Consider the following 19,771-nt stretch of genomic DNA (forward strand, 5'->3'; position numbering starts at 1 on the left):
GGCATATAGCAAGCAGCAGCAGGCTTTTATGCAAAAGCATCATGTAGAGTTGTTAACAGATTTTAGTGGATACGGTCCCATACAAATCATTTACAAGCCACAATTAGTTTACTATTTACATAAGTCATTTCTCATTTCCCAGGTTAAATCTGTCTCCTCTAATGGCATTACCTTTGCTGGTTAGTAGTTTTATAAGCCTCCTTCACCACTGAGGCTTTTGACGGTCTGGGTCTTTTTTAAAAAAAAAGAAAGACTGTCTATTTTATTATTGAAATGCAACAGGCTTAAGGAATTGACATCACTGTCCTTTATCTCATTCACGAGTTGTGTTAGTAAAAAGAATCTCCCCATTTTATGAGGCCAACATGGTTCAAAAACCATATCCGTGGTGAAATATCCATACGGACTCATTTTCTAATAAGCACGTGCGCAAACATCTCAGAAACAGGATTTTCATGTATTCAAACTGTAAGCAGCACTGGCGACTTAGAAAATGTGTTAGCCGAAACCTGAAACAGGTCAAAGATGATGTTAGTCTTTTAAAAAGTCCATCCAATGTGCAAAAACATACTTTCATCCAAGTAAATACATAACAGTTAAGTCATAGGCATATATTTATATATGTATACATAGACAGTCACTAGAAAGGAGAACACTGCTGAGTCACAGGTACAATTTTCTTCCTTTTTCATTTAAACAAGAATTTTGTGTGAGATCTGCACAATCACTTGGCTTTTGAACCAGCAGTACAGAGTCTGCAAATGTGTACATATATATATATTTTTTTCTTTTTTTTTTTTTTCCTTTTCATGGGTACATGCACAATGTAACAGCAAACCGTATCCAATAGTAGTATCACATACACTAATTTTGAGATGTCGGAATGCATACACATTAATTTGTTAAAAATACTGTGGTCCTGCAGGATCCTCATGTTAAAATATATAAGAATCTTTCCAGTCAGAAATTGGTGGCCACTGTAACCCTTTATTTTCATTCCAGAAGCAGCCTATTGTTTTGACCTACATCACAGAGTGGAAGGCTGACATTACTCGGGGCTAATCAGACACTCCATGGTATTTAACTTTGTAGAAATTGTAGGACAGTGTTGTTTTCCAGTTGTTTGCACTGTATCAATCAATGCATTTTCTTTGTGGAAAATTTTTATTTCAGGTATCAATTTTGTACAAATAATCCTGACATTGCTCAAGAAGAGACACACGGAAATTGCCAACCACAGCATTCTTTTTATTTTTTAAGAGAAACATGGAGAATTCAACCTTGTTCTGAAGACAGTTGGAAGGGGTGGGGATAGGGGGGGAAAAAGAAGAAGAAGAAAATCGTCACTTAAATCCTATGAGCAACATTATCAACTACTAACCATCTATATTAAAAAAAAAAGACTAAAATATTTAGTTACTACTTCCTGTTTAAAGCAAATCACACCTAACATCAAGTATATCTGCACCAAAGTCCAAATGACTGCACACTACAACGAGGCAGGCCTGCTCATTGCAATTTTCTCCTCCTAATTCAGTCTAGCAGGGCTGTCTCATGTAAAGCAGCTCAATATGAACAGCCACATCTGTGAAGACTATTTAAGGCAAGTTGTTCATAACATACCTGGGAATCCTTGGCCGTTGTAAGGGATGCTAGCACACTGGGATGAATCACAATATCCTGGTGGCCCTGGGGGACCTCGAATACCCGCATTTCCAGGACGACCTGGCGGCCCTGGTGGTCCTCGTGATCCTGTGGAGCCTGGTGGACCAGCTCTAGATTCTCCTTGTGGACCTAATTTTAGAATTGAAAGGTTGAGGGGTTGTTTTCTTTAAGAGCCAGCTTGATAAAACAGCTAACATTACTGCTGTCTAGACTACACAGACTAGGCTATGTCTTTGGTGAGAAAACACTTGCACTTTGTTGCTATATGGGGGTCAACAGAAAGAAAAACAAAGGAAAACTAGAAGTGTGACTCATCATTAGTTGCTTCCCTGTGTGTGGCTTATTTAGGGATTTATTCACAGACACTGATTTAGTAAGGTTTCAGCCAAGTACGAAACATCAATGAATTCTCTGGTTTATTTCCCCTCCATGTAAGATACGAAGATCTCAAGGGAAGCTACTAGATTAGACAAGCACACTGGATTTCACTTAAAATATTGGAGTACATTAATTCTGCTACTCTGTAGCCCCAGGATAGATGAGGTAATGTTTTATTTGGAACTGGTCTTATTATGGTTAGCAGAAAAGTAAAGCTTCAAGTAACTGAGGCTACAATTTGCTGCAAGCATCTTACAAGTTCTGTAATGAAAAGCCATGTTTAGCCTGGTAAACTACAAGCAGAAACAAATGATGCAGTTGATTTCTGCCAAGGCATCAGTGAAGAAAATTGCATGATACAACGAGCAAAGCCAATGGTCAAGTCATCTGACTCTATCATCTCGTAACTCTGCATGTGGGAGTATTTTGTAGTCTGGGGACAGTTCTGTAATCACAAGTTAAAATGGAACTAGATAGTGCAAAAGTATCATCTGATAACACTTATGAAAATATCCATCAAATATTTGGACAATGTATTTTCATGAAATATATTTTCACACGAGCAAGTACGTCAGATGAGTAAATTACAAGATAAAGATAAATATATATTAGTCACACCCAAAAATCTTTCTAAATTGCTCTTTTTTGCAGGGGTTTCCATTAAACTCTAATACATGTCAAAAACATGAAGTGGGCAGAGTAAAGCATGTTCATTCACCGTAGGTAGCCTGATTCCCTCTGAAGAAATGTTATCTTTTTCTCCCACTTTTTGTAATCTGATAAAACAAGAAACATTTACCAGGTGGTCCCGGCAAACCTCGTGGTCCTTGAGATCCAGTCCCTCTTTCGCCTTTCTCTCCAGGCATGCCTACAGAATTAAAAAAAAAAAAAAAAAAAGCAATAAAAGTCAAAGGAAGAAAACCACATTGACAAATATTTCTTCATGCTCTCTCATTGATATTAATATTTAGTTGCTATTATTTAATGTAACAAGGTTGGTCAAACATTATTTTGTACACATGTCCAAATGTGCATTTGGGAATGTAATTTGCATATAAATATATTAACCTAAAAATAAAGAAGGATGCAGAGTAATTTAGTGTGAATAAACTTTCTCAAACATAGAAAAGTCTTTGAGATACTTAAAACACCACAGAACCTTATTATTTTAAAATACAAACAGGAAGGTATTTTCAAGCTTGCATAATTCTGCTATAAAGGATGCTTTACACTTTCTTCATAACAGTTATGATGATATAAGAGCAGAATTCAGAAATTCGTACTTCCTTGATTTTTTCCTAGTCTTTTTTAAAGATTATACTAAAATACATGCTAGAAAACACAGTAGTGAGTCTATGCTACAGTAGAATAAGCCAAGGCCACAACATAGTACAGTACAGACACTCCATGTCACTGCAAGGATTCAAGATAGCCACAAAACAGGTTTACCCATACGTTCAAACTCAGTTCAGAGTTGCCTTCCTCTCTCAGAGTACTGCAAACAACAAAGGATGTAGACCTAATTCTTTCAACTCCTACTTTTTATTCTTGGTAATGACTCATTTTCTCTCTTAATCAGAGTTCTGCTCTGCAAAAAGCTGTGTTACTCCAAACAGCCTTTCAAAATGCAGTTGTTTAGTGCCAGAATAGTTCTAAGAACATTCACTTTCCTGGGATATCATGTGGAAGCCTGAGACAGCAACCAGAAGTGTTATACCAACTTGTGTTTCATGAAAAATGAGCAAGGGAGAGACAGAGGAAAGGACTGATGTAATTAACCTCATCCTCCGTCCTCCAGAACATCAATGTCCCTTCAGGCAATCCAACTGACCTAACAGGCTACTGCTGGGTGTGGGCTTCCTAGTCTGACATAGCAACGGGATCAGACTGCTCCTCTGGCAGCCTCTGCACTATGTCCACTGTGAAATAGACAGCTGCCTTGGAATTTACTCACCTCTTTCACCAGGTGGTCCTTGGACCCCAGGAGGTCCTGGGAATCCTGGTCTTCCTCCAGGCCCAGGCTCTCCTCTTGTCCCAGCAGCTCCCGGGGGACCAGGTGGTCCTGGTGGCCCTGGCTGGTTACGGTTTGAATAATAATCATTGGGGATTTGATTCAGCATTTGATTGAACCGGCTCATCTGACCTTCAAAAGGTAATAAAAAAGGTTCAATAAACCATGTGAAATGAGTGAAAGTGTCAGAGTGGGCAGGAAAAACAAATTCTCTCTCTTCATCTCTTCAATAAATCCTATTCTTGTTCCCATTCAATGAATTAGCAGTGGTCTGGTACAGATAAATTAGGAAGACTTCGGATAAGTATCTGGTAAGAAGGCTGAACATAAATGGAGGAGGGAGGAAAGAAAGGTAAGGGCTCTAATTTGAGCTTCTACTCTGAAGGACAGAAATGACTCGTTACACTTCAAAAGGTGAAGTATCACATTTCTACATACTTTCAGAGCTCTGAAGTTATGACAAACATAGCATATATTATTCACATGTAGAGCTAGCAGCACTCGGTCTATTAAGTCATTTTCTTAAGCCTGCAGGCTTGTACATATAGACGAATATAGGCTTCTGCATATAGATTTCTGCTGTCTATAGGCTTCTGCATATAGACAAATTTAATTTCCAAAGAAAGGAACAAAAGCAACAGCATTGTGTAGCTATGCAGAAAGAAGCCCTTAATGGTGGGCTACATCTAGCCCTACCTGAATAGTGTAATGTGCCAATCCTAGCATAACCGTGAAGAGATGAGCTGAATATGGAAAAAAATAAGCCAGGGATGTTCAAAAAAGGATGCTACAATATCTCAGAAAACAAATCTTTATTCATAAGCCTAATACATTCATGAATGTACTTTTCTTCCTCTGTGACGGCTAACTTACAGACACATTTTAAGTAGCAGCCGCCATAGACATTTTAAAGGACATACTGTGCCCCTCCCTGTACACAAGCCCTCTTAATGATCCAAAAGGTATATCTGTTTACCTCAATCAGCACTGCCCTTGTCATAGAAACAATATTAAGAACAGTTCATGAGCAGATTTGTCTCTGTCCTCCTCAGCAGGTCTACTGATAGCAAAAGCACTGTTGTGGGGACAGAGGGAAAGCTCTGTAGAGGACACTTTCATGGGCTGCAGAGCTGCACTGTGTGGCAGTAGAGGACTGAAATTAAATTTGGAGTCCTTATCCAAATAAATATCATTTTTACTTGCGTAGCACAGCTGATTCTCCACACAGTATTTACCCAACACTCATCTGTCCTTTCCTGCTAGCGAAGTACCTATGGTAAGGATCCTTTTTCTCACCAATTCCCTCCTCTTGAAGATAAAACATGTTTAAAGAGAAAATTTATACTGATTTTATGACAAAGATAAGGTAATTTTGGACCAGACTGACAAAAGGAAAGTCACCTTCCTTGTACAAAATATTAGGCTTGCATGTTTATTTCCAAAGGTCACAGATCAGTTCATGATCAAGTTAGTTATTTGGATATGGCAAAAATTTAGTGCTACATTTCCTTCCACCAAATCATTGACACTGGATAGCTATCAGATACTCAAGCTCTTGCTCTGTGGCCAAGATCCTTCATCTCAAATTTAAACCATTGTTTCCTCTTTTAACAAGCCAAGTAGTAAATTACTAGTAAGAGAAACAAAGCAAGCAGCACTGTTTACCATTTATCAGTTGTTCACAAACTTGTCTTGCAACTGCTCGCATCATGTTCTGAGAAGCAATGTCACCCTAATTGATCAAAACCAAAACAAATACTTTATTAGTAAGTGTCTGTGCTTTTAAAGACATAGTGTTTAATTTAGAAATCTGAGAAAAACTGACTTTAAACCAGACTTACTCTGTCACCTTTTTCTCCCTTCATTCCAGGTGTACCCTAAAATAAATACAGTAAAAATTAAACAACCGAAGGATTATGTTATTCCACCCCACCTATAGGTTTGAGACATGCAATTTTAGAAAATATTTTGACTCCTGTAAGAAGATAGACCTGGTCTTCCTTGAACTTTTCATTTCAGGGATGTTAAAGTAGACTCCTGAAAAGACTGGACAAGCAATGATCTTTTCTATATGATCAAACACACTGACAGATGCAGAAGAAAAAAAATCTGAAGGAAAATCAAACTAGGGCCAAAGAAACTGATGTATTCTGACACTGGAACCACACTGGCAAATTGAAAGTTGAATGTCTAGCATCACATTTCTGCAAATGGTGAATAGTCTTGTATGAGTTATATATGACTGTTTAATTTTAAGTCTTAACTCAACTCATCATTAAAGAAGGTAAGCTAGCAAGAGTAACATATGTCTAGGAAGGGTAGCTGTCTCCTTGAATCCACAAGAAACAGACTCTGTGTTAAGCAAAAAAGTGCTATGAAGAGATGACACATAAGAAGGAGAGAGACGCCATTAAGTGCTTATTCTATTTATAACAACAGCTTCCCTGTTAATTCTTAACCATTTCTAGTCTTACAATAGTCTCATAGAAGTCTTAGCTTGAGCTGCTATATAATTGTTGACATTTGCCAAGAGTTAACTTTTGTCTAACAGCAATTTCCCATTTGCCTTTTGATACTCTAGTTATTGTGGGGTCTTTGATTTTCAAGACTGCTATGTAAGAAGCCAACCAGAAGGACTGGTTCTGTTTTTTATCTATGAATGTCTCTACAGCTGGAAAAACTTCAGGTATGCTGTAAAGATGTTTTTAAATGCTGAACTGGAGATACGCATGCACAATCTACTCTGCATCTCTCACACAACATTTTGAGATTTTAGAGTTATGTTTGCATTCCACTGCTAGCAAATAAAAGCATCAAGAGAAAGCAAACCGTACTTTCCAAAGAAAATGTAATTACAGTGCTTGGTATGATGGACTTAAAAAGATTTTCAAAATACACAGCAGTGACCTCAGAAGGGTGTTTATAACTTGCTTTGGTCTATTTGACATATTTTGGCCACCGAAGAAATTGCGGATGCTCATTTAAAAAAGACAAAAAATTGATTCACAGTCATTTGTTTTAGCCACTAGATCTTCCTTTGTAAAATCTAAAAATCTGCAAAGTGTTTTAAAACTATTTGTTTAATTTTGACACCAAAATACAAAAAAAAAAAAAAAAAAAAAAGAGAACAAAAATGCATTTACTGCAAGACCTGCTTAGGAAGCCGTCATGAATAGCCCTTCCAATGCTCTTGAGTACTCATTGTGACAAATGCTATGTGTGCCAAATTCCAGGGCAGTACGAACAAAATTTTGCCCTAAACTACAGCTCCTGAAGTGGCTAGTGTGAGTTTTACAGGTGACTTCAGTGGATGCAGAGTCAGGCCACAGCTAAGTCCTTCTAAAAATCTATTGTAAATTCATCTGCTGGAATGTGACCAGAGAGCACCTGAGCTTTGTTAGTCAAGCAAAAAGGGGCTAGTATGAGTTCAAGTCGATTTTCACTCATAGCCTAAAGTACTGTTTGAACGTAAGGCACTTTTCAAAGTTGAAAGACCAGTTTGGTCATTCTCTGCTCTGCATGGCTCTCCACACACTTACACATACATCCTGACTATTACTGCTTTTTACATCATAGTATTTCTTTAAGAAGCCTGTTTATCACCATTAACAAAGCAAAGGCTAAGTGTGGGCTGCAGCTGTTTTTCATAACATTCCTACAGTACCCACAATTAGTTTAAATAACATGAGACAACAAATCATTCCACTGAGGTCAGAGAGGATACAATTCAAATGCGGTGGCACTGTTTCATAGAATTCCATCAAGATTTGGGGCAAATTCCCACAGGGTAGGTCAGGATGTGAACTTAGTACACTATCTGAGCTTCACTGCAGAAGTGTTGCATACACCTACTCCGTGACATGCCACAGAAAATATGAGGCAGGTCATCCATCAGTGAGTTAAGTAGTTGGCATACAATACATTTGCATCATACATAAGAGATCATTCATGCAAAATTAATTGTACAGACTCAAATTAAAGATTTAGAATGGAGACACCATAAATGTGTCACCGGAATAAATTATGCGACCAATGAGATAGTTACTAACATGTACACAATATACCCACCAAACTTTCCCTTCTGTCCTTCACTTTTTATACCTATATCTTTTCTTACTCTGTGAAGTTCTCAGGGAAAAGGTCTGTCTTTTAGTTTTAGCTTAGCACAGCCTCATGTAATTTCACTCTGAATTCAACAGACATTAACATGTCAGTCAAAAATTATCACATTTATCTGAAATATTCATTGAATAGAATTACAGGTTTTTCACTTGCACAGGTCTATATTATGAAAATCTGGGGGAAAAAATATTAACAAGTTATTTGGTGCTTCTTTTTCTGTTTGAAACTTGGTAATTTTTGCTATTTTCTGAAAGCATATTCATTTGAAATTATCTGCTGAGTACATATTTATAATACCTATTCACTGTATTCTCATTCTTTCTAAGGCTTTCATAGTACAACCTCGTGTTGTTTTGACCGAAAGCAAATCATGCAGTACATCTTCTTGTTTATTCACTAGGTAAGTACAAGCATTAGAAATCTCTGGTCTATTATCCCAGCAATATTCTAATAATCACTTTAAGTGCTTTGTTCCAATGAATTCATTTGCCAGAGCAGTCACACACCAGAACGATACACAGGAGAGAAAAAAAAAAAAAAACAAAGCAAACTTAAAATGTTAAAACCCTTTACACTATTTCTGGAAGTATTTTTTCTAACTGGTCAAGAAAAGTTCTTCAGGCTGTCTTCAGCTACAAGGCATATTGGTAAGACAGGAAGGTGCTCCGGTAACAAAAGCACAACATTGAGGTCCCCCAGCTAGAAAAACGCTAAGCCCATTCCTTAATTACAAGCAATATACAGCCAGTTTTACAATTCACTGAAATCAAATGAGCCTCATTCTTCAATTTGTGACCTTTAGGCTACTCCAAACTTATTTTAAAATTTAAAGATTAGAGGATGACTGGCTATGTTAATAACAAAGTTCATTTTCCACCTGGATATTTTAGAAATATGATTTCCAAAAAATAATTACAAGTGCAGTTACTGAGTTGCTATCTGCATCTTCCTCCCACTTGGTTATATCCTTCTTAAATTTCAGTTTATTTTATTTTAATAGACAAAAACGTGTAATTTAGCTAACTCCTTGCCAGCATTTTGAGAAGCAGCAGCTGCTGACATTCTGTTTGTTGATATCCTGCAATGAGGGAGTTACTTGGGGTCAGTGTGAGGAAAAGCTAGTTTATGCTGCATGTGGGATTTTTCTGAGCTGTGGGATGAAGGCTGGGGCCACAGCAAAGTTTATGGCTGAAGGAGGACAAAACAAAGGAAGTTTTGCTATTTTTACTTTCATAATGTGCTCAATTGTTTTCCCCAAAAGAATGTTTGCTCCTCACAAGAACCACCAGTTCGCTGCTCCCAAAGCAGCTCCCAAAGCAGGTCTCAATCAAGGATATTTCTACACACATGGAGAATCTCATCAAGGATATTTTTCTACACACATGGACACAATGAGGTATTCACACAGTGAATACACAGCAGCAGAGAATGGAGAATACTCAAAAACTGCATTTGACTCACAGCAAACATCTCCCTTACATGCTTGGAATTACCCTCTAAAGGTTTTCACACGGTGTTTAGTCCTGGAGGCATCAGTCTAATAGCACCTTATAGATAAAACATAAATGCCTTGCACTATTTCCTGCAGACCTTCTAGATCAACAAAGTTAGACCTCCGTGTCACAGTTTGTTTTATAAACAAGACAGCTCCACCTTAAGATGACTTAGTCTGCCTACCCACCATTAGCATTTTCACTCTTGTACTTACAGCACAACAGTACTGGAACTCTTCTCTGATAGTCCAAGTTCTTCTATTTCCTGTTACATTTATTCACAGAAAATGTATATCTGTTTCTTCTTGAGCCAATATCCTCTTTTAGCTTAATGACTCTTTCTTACCCTTGCTGGCTGTTATTCTATGATATACGTATGGACTAATACCAAATTCTCACTCTGTTCGACCAGACACATAGAGGACAGATATATTAGTTTCCTCTAGGATAGTCAGTGCTCAGTTCTCAATAGATTTACTGACTCATTTGTGTTCTTACTGTTCCTTTCTTGCTTTTGTTAGTAGACTGAAAAAAAATACATCAGTTTCTACTGGAAATACTTATAAGCAGATTATAAAGTCAAATTTCCTATTTCCGTGAAAAATCCATTAACATTTCAAGGATCAACTTGTTCTAATGTAAGTACCCATGGAGCTAGAGAAATGTTTACAGGCACGTTTGTGGTGTGATCTGCCTCAGCTTAGCACATCATCAGTGGTACTTAACACATTAGGAAAGAGCTCCAAGTGACTGCGTTCACTAGAAATGTCTTCGTGACACCAAAATGTGCCTGTAACTGTATCTTTTGCCTGGGATGTAATGTTCCTTTCCTTGTAGGGGTCTATCACTTGACTTGTGCTGTATCGTACCAACAATACAGATTGTTCAGCTCGAAGAAAAAATGTCAGGATCTCTTTGAAAATTATTTACTCTTTGTATTTACCAGAGGCAATGTGAAGCCTTGTTATATTTCTTTAGGACAGGAAGTTACAAATTCAGACAGGCCTGAACTACGATTCAGGAGACTGCACGTTGCATTTGGCCGTTAGGCTGCACCTTTGGCAATTTTAATACTGGACAAAAAGGAAAGAGTTGAAATTCTGTCCACCAGGAGTCTGATAAAACATCTGTGCAAGGTGCAAGCCAGAATTCCTGCTGGGATCTGTTCTAGAAACATAAGAAATGGTAAATATGATGCACAGTGTCCCATTACAAGCAAGTGCAATAACTGGGGGAAAAAAAATGTATTCCTAACTGAAAGGAACTCAAGATTAGAGTGCAGGAGAACTTACATATGGTGCTTGGACAAGAGTTGATTGCTTTGCTTTGCAAAAGCACTGAAACTGGGCTTATAGCCAAATTTCCTTCTATGCACATTATTGACCTGCTGAAGATCTTTGTTGCTGAACTGGGTCAGCTATTCAGTGTCCCAGGTGAAGGAAAATTCAGTTACACCTGGTAGCTTGATACTCATTTGTGAACAAACCACAGCACCTTGTGCCTCAGCTATGCCTATCAAGTATCTGGCATGGCAGGAATATCACATTAACAATGTATTTCTAAAGGCACGAAAGCTTCGGTGCTTTCCTAAGACACTCAATGTCCTCTACTGCAAGAAGAAACTGGATTTATAGGCTGGCAAATGCAGACTGAATTCAACATGTGCATGAGAAAATGACTCAGCTTCCAGGTGCTCCTGTGAATTTCCACTTCATAACCATCAAGCTGCCCAGCCTACTATATATTCTTCCAAATTAGCCAGCTGTCATATACACAATGACATTGAAGCGGGATGGAAAATTCTGGCTGATTACATTAAGGTACTAGCAATTAATGTCTTCCTGTTTCAATGGCTATCTCCACTTCTGACTCAAGTATAATTTCTCAGAGATCCTATAAATGAATCAATTCAAGTTTTTCCTGGAATTGCTCGTAGGAGGCAGTACCTCCTGCTCTTTCTCCCTATTCAGGATGCACTTTAACTTTACAGGTTTGAACAGAACCCACAGGAACCACCTCCAAATAATTTCAAAATCACATTGTAAAAAAACATAAAATATTTGCAAAATAGAAGTGATTATATAATATTATCAAAGACTGTCCACCTTCAGCAGTGTACCACTTTTTTACTACACACACACACAAATATAAAGACTTTCCACTCATTTTGCTGACCCAGTTCTTCATGCTTATGCAGTGTAGGAATATATGTCTTGGCACATATAATAGCCTACGATCTTTTTAGTGGAAACCAGAGACCACAATTTCCAGCCCCAGCTATTAAATTCAGAAAAATGACATACTGTAAAAATAAAATTGTTTGAAAAAAAGGCTTGTGGTCTTAGGTCAGCTCCACTGTATTAACCACTGTCATAAGTGCAAGACAAGTATCTAAAGCAAGAAGTCTTATATTCATCAACAGACTGTAATTTTAAATCTGATACTATAAGTGTATCATTATCTTACTGGTGTCCCACGATCTCCTGGTTTCCCTGGTTTTCCACTTGGGCCAGCAACTCCTGGAACTCCTGGGGCACCCTACAGCAGAAAATATGTAAAGTGAATTGTGGAAATCCACAACAGCCTATGTGCCAATAAGAAATCCATTACTGTATGGAGTGCAAAGCAATACTGAAAATGGCTCCTATCATTGTGGGTTTTGTTTTTTTTTTTGCTGTTAGGTACATACAAGGCTTGAAAACTTTCCTCCAAAAAAAAATAGTTTGTTTCTTCATGGAAATGTGTCCTTTTACATAATACCACAGTTTAACTGGCATTTCTGAATCTAAATATGCAGAGAGTCTCTATATGTTTTGGTATCACTCTTAGTAACAGTTTCATAAAGGAGTGCAAAAGTTTGGCCTTCTAACTTCATCTAGCAAGCCTATGATCCATATAAAAGTCCACAACAAGTCCCTAAAAGTCATTCTAATGATACTACATAAATATCAATAAATAAAAGACCAATGTTAGGTTATATGATAAAAGCTTATCTGCACATTTACAAAGGAGCACCAGAAAGACAATCATGGGGGAGCAGAGGCATCTCAAATAATACCCTGCCCTAGAGACCCCGTCTATATAAATACACGTGGTGTAAATGTGTGCATGTGCCTACTGGGAATACATCTTCCGCCTTGCTACTGGCTGGACCTGGTAACATGGAACTGCAGCAACTTGCCTATCTCGGGCTGTCTGATCCAACATGGTATCTTTTTCTCTGACAAGAAGCACCTTTTCTAACATGGTCCCACAAGACACATTGAGGTAGCTTTTGAAGCAAAAACTAATCCTCAAATACTCTTGACAAGAAGAACTTGTATTAACAGCATTTGTTTTCACCAGACTACAAGTAATAAGCTGATTGGTTTCAGTAGACCTAGCTATGCATTTAAAGATCTTGCCTAAAGAACCAAGTAAACTGATTCTTCCCTTATTTACACTGGCAGAAATCAGTTTCAAAACCACTCTTATGAATGTTTGTGAAGACATGCTTTACACAGCTGTCTGCTCACCTTTTACTGAGAGTTTCCCAGATCCATTCAGGATATTAAACAAAGGATCCATTTCATATTTGACAGAAACTGAAAATATCAATGTGGCTTTCTCTTGGCTGAGGTCTCTTATTTCAGAGTATAGCAAAGACAAAATTATATTTACCGCTGGTCCTGGTGGGCCTCTGGGACCTGTGGGACCATCTTTTCCTGTGAAACCCTATTCAAAAACAAAAGCATGGTTAGAGATTAACCTAAGATTGCAGCCTGATTAAAACGGTCTTTAAGATTATGTAATTGCTATATTCCTGATTACTACCAGCATGCATTTTAAAACCTATCCACAATGTAAATTATAAAAATAGCTATCACAACTAATGCTGGAGAAGGCTATGGAGCAATGAGCTTCAGCCAATTTAGAAGATGTTCAGCAGCTGTTGATTAACTGAAGATGGAATGAGCCTCTCTCAACATTTTTAAGAAAAGGAATCATTGCTCTATCCTAGAGGAACAAGATTTCCCTTTTTGCTGTTCTCTCACTCACAGATTAGCTGGAAAATCTGAGATTTCTACTTAAATGAAAAAGAACATTCCTCTCAGACACTTCACCTGTAAGAAGAGTTGCTGTGAAACCGCATTTCAATAATCTAACAAAGCATTCACGAATTAACATTGATGGTCTATGGCCCACCACGAGCCATCAATCCCATAGCATGTTCTTTGGCAACTGGCTATCACATGGCAGTCTGTTTTGATTTCCAGCTATCAACTCACCCTAAAGGATAACTTTAAATGCATATATCTGCTATTAATTTTGTCTGTAAAAGTAATTCATTGTTTTGTCATCTCAAAGGTGATACGTCACTGTAAAGACAAAAGAGATTTGCTTAGTTGACCTCAAATTAGAAGAAAGGGATTGCAGCAACTCCACAATGAAATATCTGTGTGCATGCCCTTCATAATGAAGACATTTCAGAATCTCCCAAGACAAAGAAAAGTTATTAGCTCCAGATGGTCAAAGGTTAAGGAATAAACTTGACCTTCACAGTAAGAATAGCACAGATAGATTCTCTACGGATATGACATCTCCCAGATATTGAGACAAGTAGAGTTTCAAAGGGATCCCCTGCAGCAGCAACAGCGTGTGGAAGACAGCAGGGCTAGGTACCTCATCAGAGCCCTGCTCAGTGGACATACTGCTCTATCAATGCAGGCATCTGAGGACCTGGTCAGGAGAGTGAGCAGTGCAATTTTTACACAAACTGTCTGTCTACTCTATGGCTATCTGGGGAGATTTTCACCCCTAGGTTTTTTCAGTCCTTCTCCTTTTACCACTCCAGGTTGGATACTGATAAAAGGACTCCTTTTGAAAAAGCATTTGAAAATAGAAAGATATGATAAAGAAGGGAAAAACAGTACATTACTTGGTCTTTTCAGAAGATAAACTGAGGAAACCTTACCCTTTCTCCTGGAGGTCCCATTGGGCCAGGTGGACCAGGTAAACCTGGAGTTCCCTAGAGGGAAAAGGAATAATAAACTGTATCCATGACAGAACAAACATCCTTGCTATGCTAATCATCCCAGTATATATGCACACATTTAAATATTTAACTTTTTTCATTGTTGCTTTTTAGCATTTACATCACAGGGTATCTAAAGAAAGAAAAATTAGACTCTTCCTTTATTATTCTTTTCCCGCTATTGTCCTATTTTTTAATATTCTGCTGCTTTATTGTGCACATTCTAAATTCTCTGTTTCTGTTCCTTGTAGTTTCTGAGTAGAGAATAAACCCTAAAATTAATCAGTCAGGCTACATTAGAGGATGCTCAGCAATAATTTCATTCAACACTCTGTAGGATCAGAACCACTGTTAAAGGAACTGGATATTGAACAGTTTTGTATCATGTTGTCATGTTCTTCCCCCTCTTCTGTCTAATCTCACTGTACACCAAGATGTAGCATTGCTTTCTATAGGATTACTACTCCCTAAATGTATATTACTCAGAATTATAACGACTAATAAAATAGGTAAAGAATACAAGGCCCTTGGTCCACAACTGACCTTATCTGATCTATGAAACTAAATCCACAACAACATTTAGGCACCTCCTATAGTAAAATCAAGGACAATATAGTAACCAAGGAATATTAGTTATGTCACCACATGTGCAGATCAATGACCTTAGATTATCCAAATCTGGTTCATTATCCAAAAAAAAAACCCCTTAGTGTTTTCTCCTTAAAACCTAATCCTAGTTTCCAATACAGAAATCTGCAAGAAAGTGAAATTTAATATTGCTTTCTTCTTTCAGAAAGCATACAATTAATGTCCCAAGATCATTTGACTTCCAAAAGTAGAAAGCAATTAGACAACGTTCCTGAAGAGGCATTTGACAAAGGTTCTGCAATTTTTATATCAGGAAGACATTTAACTGCAGGTGGTCAGAAGTTGAGGGACCTTCCTGGGGACTTATCAGTGTACTTTTCCTAATCCAATGATCTGTCCCTGTGCATTCACAACTGTCCAGATGGACATTTGGCTTGAGTCAGCACAGCTGTTCTTTCACTTTTGCTGTTTTGAATGGTTTACTATTTCCTACATTTCAAATTCCTAAGTGTAAGATAATTATGTTTCCAAAACTATTGCTTAGGAAGGTATGAGAAGAGCCCATGGCTCCTAGTGATGTCAAAGACAGCTGTTCAGCAGCCAAATGGCATCAAGAATAGTGTAAAATGATATTATCTTGTCTAAGTGTCAACTTACAGATCGCCCTGGTAGTCCAGGCTGGCCAGCATCACCTTTCATTCCTTGACGACCCTATAATTTTCATAAATGATTGTTAGAGATTCTGAATTACAGAAGAGATCAGCAAAATAATTAATTTGTGTAAATGGACACAAAATGTTTCCTGCAAGATATTTAAACTAAGGAATCCATAAAACAACTATGTATCATGGAATAAATCAAGACACATATACCTCTTAACTGAAGCAATACTGATCACCTCACAAACAGTGGCAAATGCAAGATGACTGGCTGACATATTAAAAACATAGGCAAGCAGACATCTGGAGGGGGAACATACTTCGATAATGAAGTGACACGGACTTTTCAGTAAGAGAGATTGATATCTACGTCTTCATAAGCAGGAAAGCAGGGAAGGGTTACGCGTTTTCTCCCAATCTCCCCTATCTTTCTCAACTGGTGAATTGACCTGTCCACACTCATGAAAGATAAAAGCTCAGTCTTTTTAAAGTATCACTATTTTTCTCTAACCCATGGTTTAAAAGGCATTACAAACTTCTGGGACACAAGAACATAAAGAAGCAACATATTGCCTTTCACAGCTTCCTTGCATTCCACATATACTACAGCACTGTAGTATAAATGCACAGTCTAAACCCACATGAGCTAAATTTGACACTACAAGATTTATTTTCCACAATGGCTTGCATGATAATCCAGCATTAATAACTGTTGATGAAACACAAATAATCAAAAAATTTGTAAGCATAGCCTGCCAAGGTGAATTGCAGTTGATACAAAAAAATGAAATTACATGACTCAAAAGTGGCATTCTAACATTGTTAAATAATGAGAAGTTCCAAGAATTATGTTGGTTTTGTTAGTGCTTTCATTCTTCAAAGCTTTTCAAACTGAATGGGACAAATAAGAGTATGTATTGTATTCCACATGTAAAAGGAATGTGTTTGGCCTTCCGTGCTGCTTGGCACCTCCAGGCCATCTTGATGAAGTTTTTCCTCCCACTATATAACAAAAAACTGAAAAGATCTAAATTGGTTAACAAAATTTTACAATTTTGCCCTTATGAAACAGAAGGTGTACCTAATATTAAAGCACATTTTGTTTTCCATTTTCCAAATTACATTACAGACTAAGAAGGTAACCTGGTTTCAAATGCAAAATGAGACAGTGCACAATCAGAGACCAATTTTATTATTTGTTTTCATAAATGCTATATTTTAATCAAAGGCTTCATACAAAAATCTCCTGATTACACTAAAATTTAAGCTATTTCTAAACAGGAAACATCATAATTATATTCCTGCTTTTGGAGTGATTACTTATGAAAAATACGGCAAAAGCAGTCTTCGTAGATTTAGAATGTAGACAAAGGGTTACCAATGCTATCTGCTCTGAAAAACAGAATCTGGTGAAACTTCATTGATGTTAACAGAGTTACTCTGGATTTGAAAGCATGTACATGAAATCAGAAGTAGCCCCTTGCTAAAATATTCATGCTGTTGACAAGATAGCCTCCTAAGAATGAAGGGTTATTTTGTATGCCTAGATCTAGGCACCCATTTGCCTCTCTGAACTCTCAGCTACTGATTTAAGCCTAGAAAATAGAAGTTGGGCACGTAAATCTGTGAGAAAGGCTTCAGAGTAATATTGGATCCTTAATTTTCCTGCATAACAGTTTGGTAGTTTTGAGTCCTAGAACTTGAAGGCCTAGCAACTCTACAGAAAAGCTATAAGAGAAAAAAAACACAGTAGCACAATGTACATTACAATGCTTAGACTCTGTCCCTTCACAGACATCCCATAAGCATGTGTAACATTCAGGACAAAAAATGCTATTGCATTGGAAAAGACTTGTTTCGGAAAGAGACTTGTTTCATGATACTACTGCTTTACAGGGAAAAAACAAATGTCAGGGCAAAGCTGCCACCCTCTTCCCAAAACCACCACCCCCATGGACAGCTCTCCACACACAGGGCCACCCACACTCAGAACAGCCACTCACCGGTTCTCCTGGGATTGACAGCCCGTTGGGGCCCTGTGGACCTGGGGGACCTTGAGGGCCAGGAGGACCTGTCTCACCACGAGGACCAGGTGGTCCCTTAAAGCAGAAAATTAAACCATGATTGTAAATTACAACCCCTTCTTAGATCTCTAACTGCAAAATCCTTTGGGCCAGACACTTAGGGTAAGTCAGAAGCCTGGAGACACATTTAATAGGTCAGAACAACCGTGGTAACAGTTATCCAAGTGGTATATCCTTTCATAAGCTATTCTGTCATTCATGTTCGTGGTCTCAGGCCAATACACACCTTCTGGCAGTGTTAATTAGAAGTATAGCTGTCTCCTCTGTACAGAAGTAAGGACAACAATGCTGCAGAGTGTGTATTAACACCCTGATGCATGTACTCTAGTTTCCTGATGTGTTGTCAATGCCTTTGAGGCTACATATATACATAAGCTTGTATATATAGTCTCAAATAGTCAGGCTGTGCATAAATAACATATGGGCATATCTCCAATTAAATTTTTAATCTCTATTCTTAGTTCGACATAGAACTAAGTATACAAATTTCCATACAGGTAAGCATGTAGCAATAATACAGATGCATTCCAGGAAGATACTTACAGATGATCCAGTCAAACCCCTTTCACCTCTGGGACCTTTTGCACCTGGGCCACCCTAAATTGAATATTTGGAAAGAAAAAAGTATTTCATACATACAGGGAAAGCAAAGGTACATTACACTGCTGCGCGTTATGAATCCTCTTTATCAAACTCTTACGTGAAAGCCCAAAGTTCTGAAGTTTATAGATCACACTGCTTAAAAAGAGTACTAGAAGAGAAGATGCATCAGAATCTCAAGCAAACCACATCAGCTTCAGCCTTGCCAATTCAGGCTATGAAAAATTATTGTCGTTTTTGTCTCTGCAGATATAAACTTCTTCAATTTATATTCATCAAAATCTCTGGATACCTCTCTAGGAGACTGCCAGACAGCTTAACTGGGCTTCAGATTCCTCATGCAGCATTTTCGATAGTTTCAAAGTAGGACTACTGGGCTGAGTATAACTCTCTTATATTCAAAGCAATTGTAGGAGCATACCCATTCCATAGATTACTATCTCTCCACATAAAAAAAAAAAACGTAACAACTAATTGATTTCCCCGACAGAGTAAAGAATCTTTCCTTGGACAGAAATCCGGACTCTGTATTTAGGAAAAATATTTGCACAGTCCATTAAAAAATATCTTGTACATGAAGTGCAAGACGGCTGAGATAGGGCCAAATTCTTTCAACCTATAAAACAATAAAAAGCTATTCATAGTGATCACATTGGAAATACGGGAAAAGGATTATTATATAAACAAGTAGAGGTGGTAGGAGCTGCCCAACTCTATTTTAAACTAAGATGAAAGGGGAATAGATTACCATAATGTTATGGACATGCTGATAGAAACTATCTCTGTGATTAATCCTTGTTTCACAAAATGAACACAAAACTACTTCCATAAATTTAAAAATCAGAAAATCTGTCTGTTGTTAATAGTTCCTTACAGCTGGTCCAGGGGGTCCTGGAGGTCCCACGCTGTCTTGAGTACAGGTACAAGCATTTGGAAGAGCTGGGCATTTTGCTTCATCTCTCTGAAAATTCAATCACAACGATTACTATCCTTTTAAAGAAAAGTACTTGGTGGCAGTGTATTTTTCTGCAAAAATAACAGCAAGATTCTCTATTAACCTGTTTTCAACTACAAGTAAAATTCACAGCTAAACAATGGTTTCCAAGTATTTCTACAGGACCTTTCATATTTTCAGTTAATTTTCTCTGCAAGCTATA

The 19,771-nt window shown here is 37.7% G+C and overlaps 1 protein-coding gene across 3 annotated transcripts in view; it reads right to left on the reverse strand.

The window, feature by feature from the left end:
* The window catches only part of COL12A1 (collagen type XII alpha 1 chain), a 101,876-nt gene that overhangs the window by 1,830 nt on the left and 80,275 nt on the right, over positions 1-19,771 (reverse strand). For all 3 annotated transcript variants that reach the window (XM_086743764.1, XM_086743766.1, XM_086743765.1), the window contains 12 exons: positions 19,489-19,575; positions 18,558-18,611; positions 17,934-18,029; positions 15,929-15,982; positions 14,624-14,677; positions 13,330-13,383; positions 12,136-12,207; positions 5,896-5,931; positions 5,720-5,786; positions 3,998-4,186; positions 2,843-2,911; positions 1,624-1,794 (listed from right to left, as the gene is read on the reverse strand). In XM_086743764.1, coding sequence (XP_086599890.1) covers positions 1,624-1,794; positions 2,843-2,911; positions 3,998-4,186; positions 5,720-5,786; positions 5,896-5,931; positions 12,136-12,207; positions 13,330-13,383; positions 14,624-14,677; positions 15,929-15,982; positions 17,934-18,029; positions 18,558-18,611; positions 19,489-19,575 — 1,003 coding nt within the window. The remainder of the gene's footprint in view (positions 1-1,623; positions 1,795-2,842; positions 2,912-3,997; positions 4,187-5,719; positions 5,787-5,895; positions 5,932-12,135; positions 12,208-13,329; positions 13,384-14,623; positions 14,678-15,928; positions 15,983-17,933; positions 18,030-18,557; positions 18,612-19,488; positions 19,576-19,771) is intronic.

The sequence above is a fragment of the Chlamydotis macqueenii genome, chromosome 3 (assembly GCF_036417535.1).
Source record: "Chlamydotis macqueenii isolate bChlMac1 chromosome 3, bChlMac1.mat, whole genome shotgun sequence".
Classification (NCBI taxonomy): Eukaryota; Metazoa; Chordata; class Aves; order Otidiformes; family Otididae; genus Chlamydotis; species Chlamydotis macqueenii.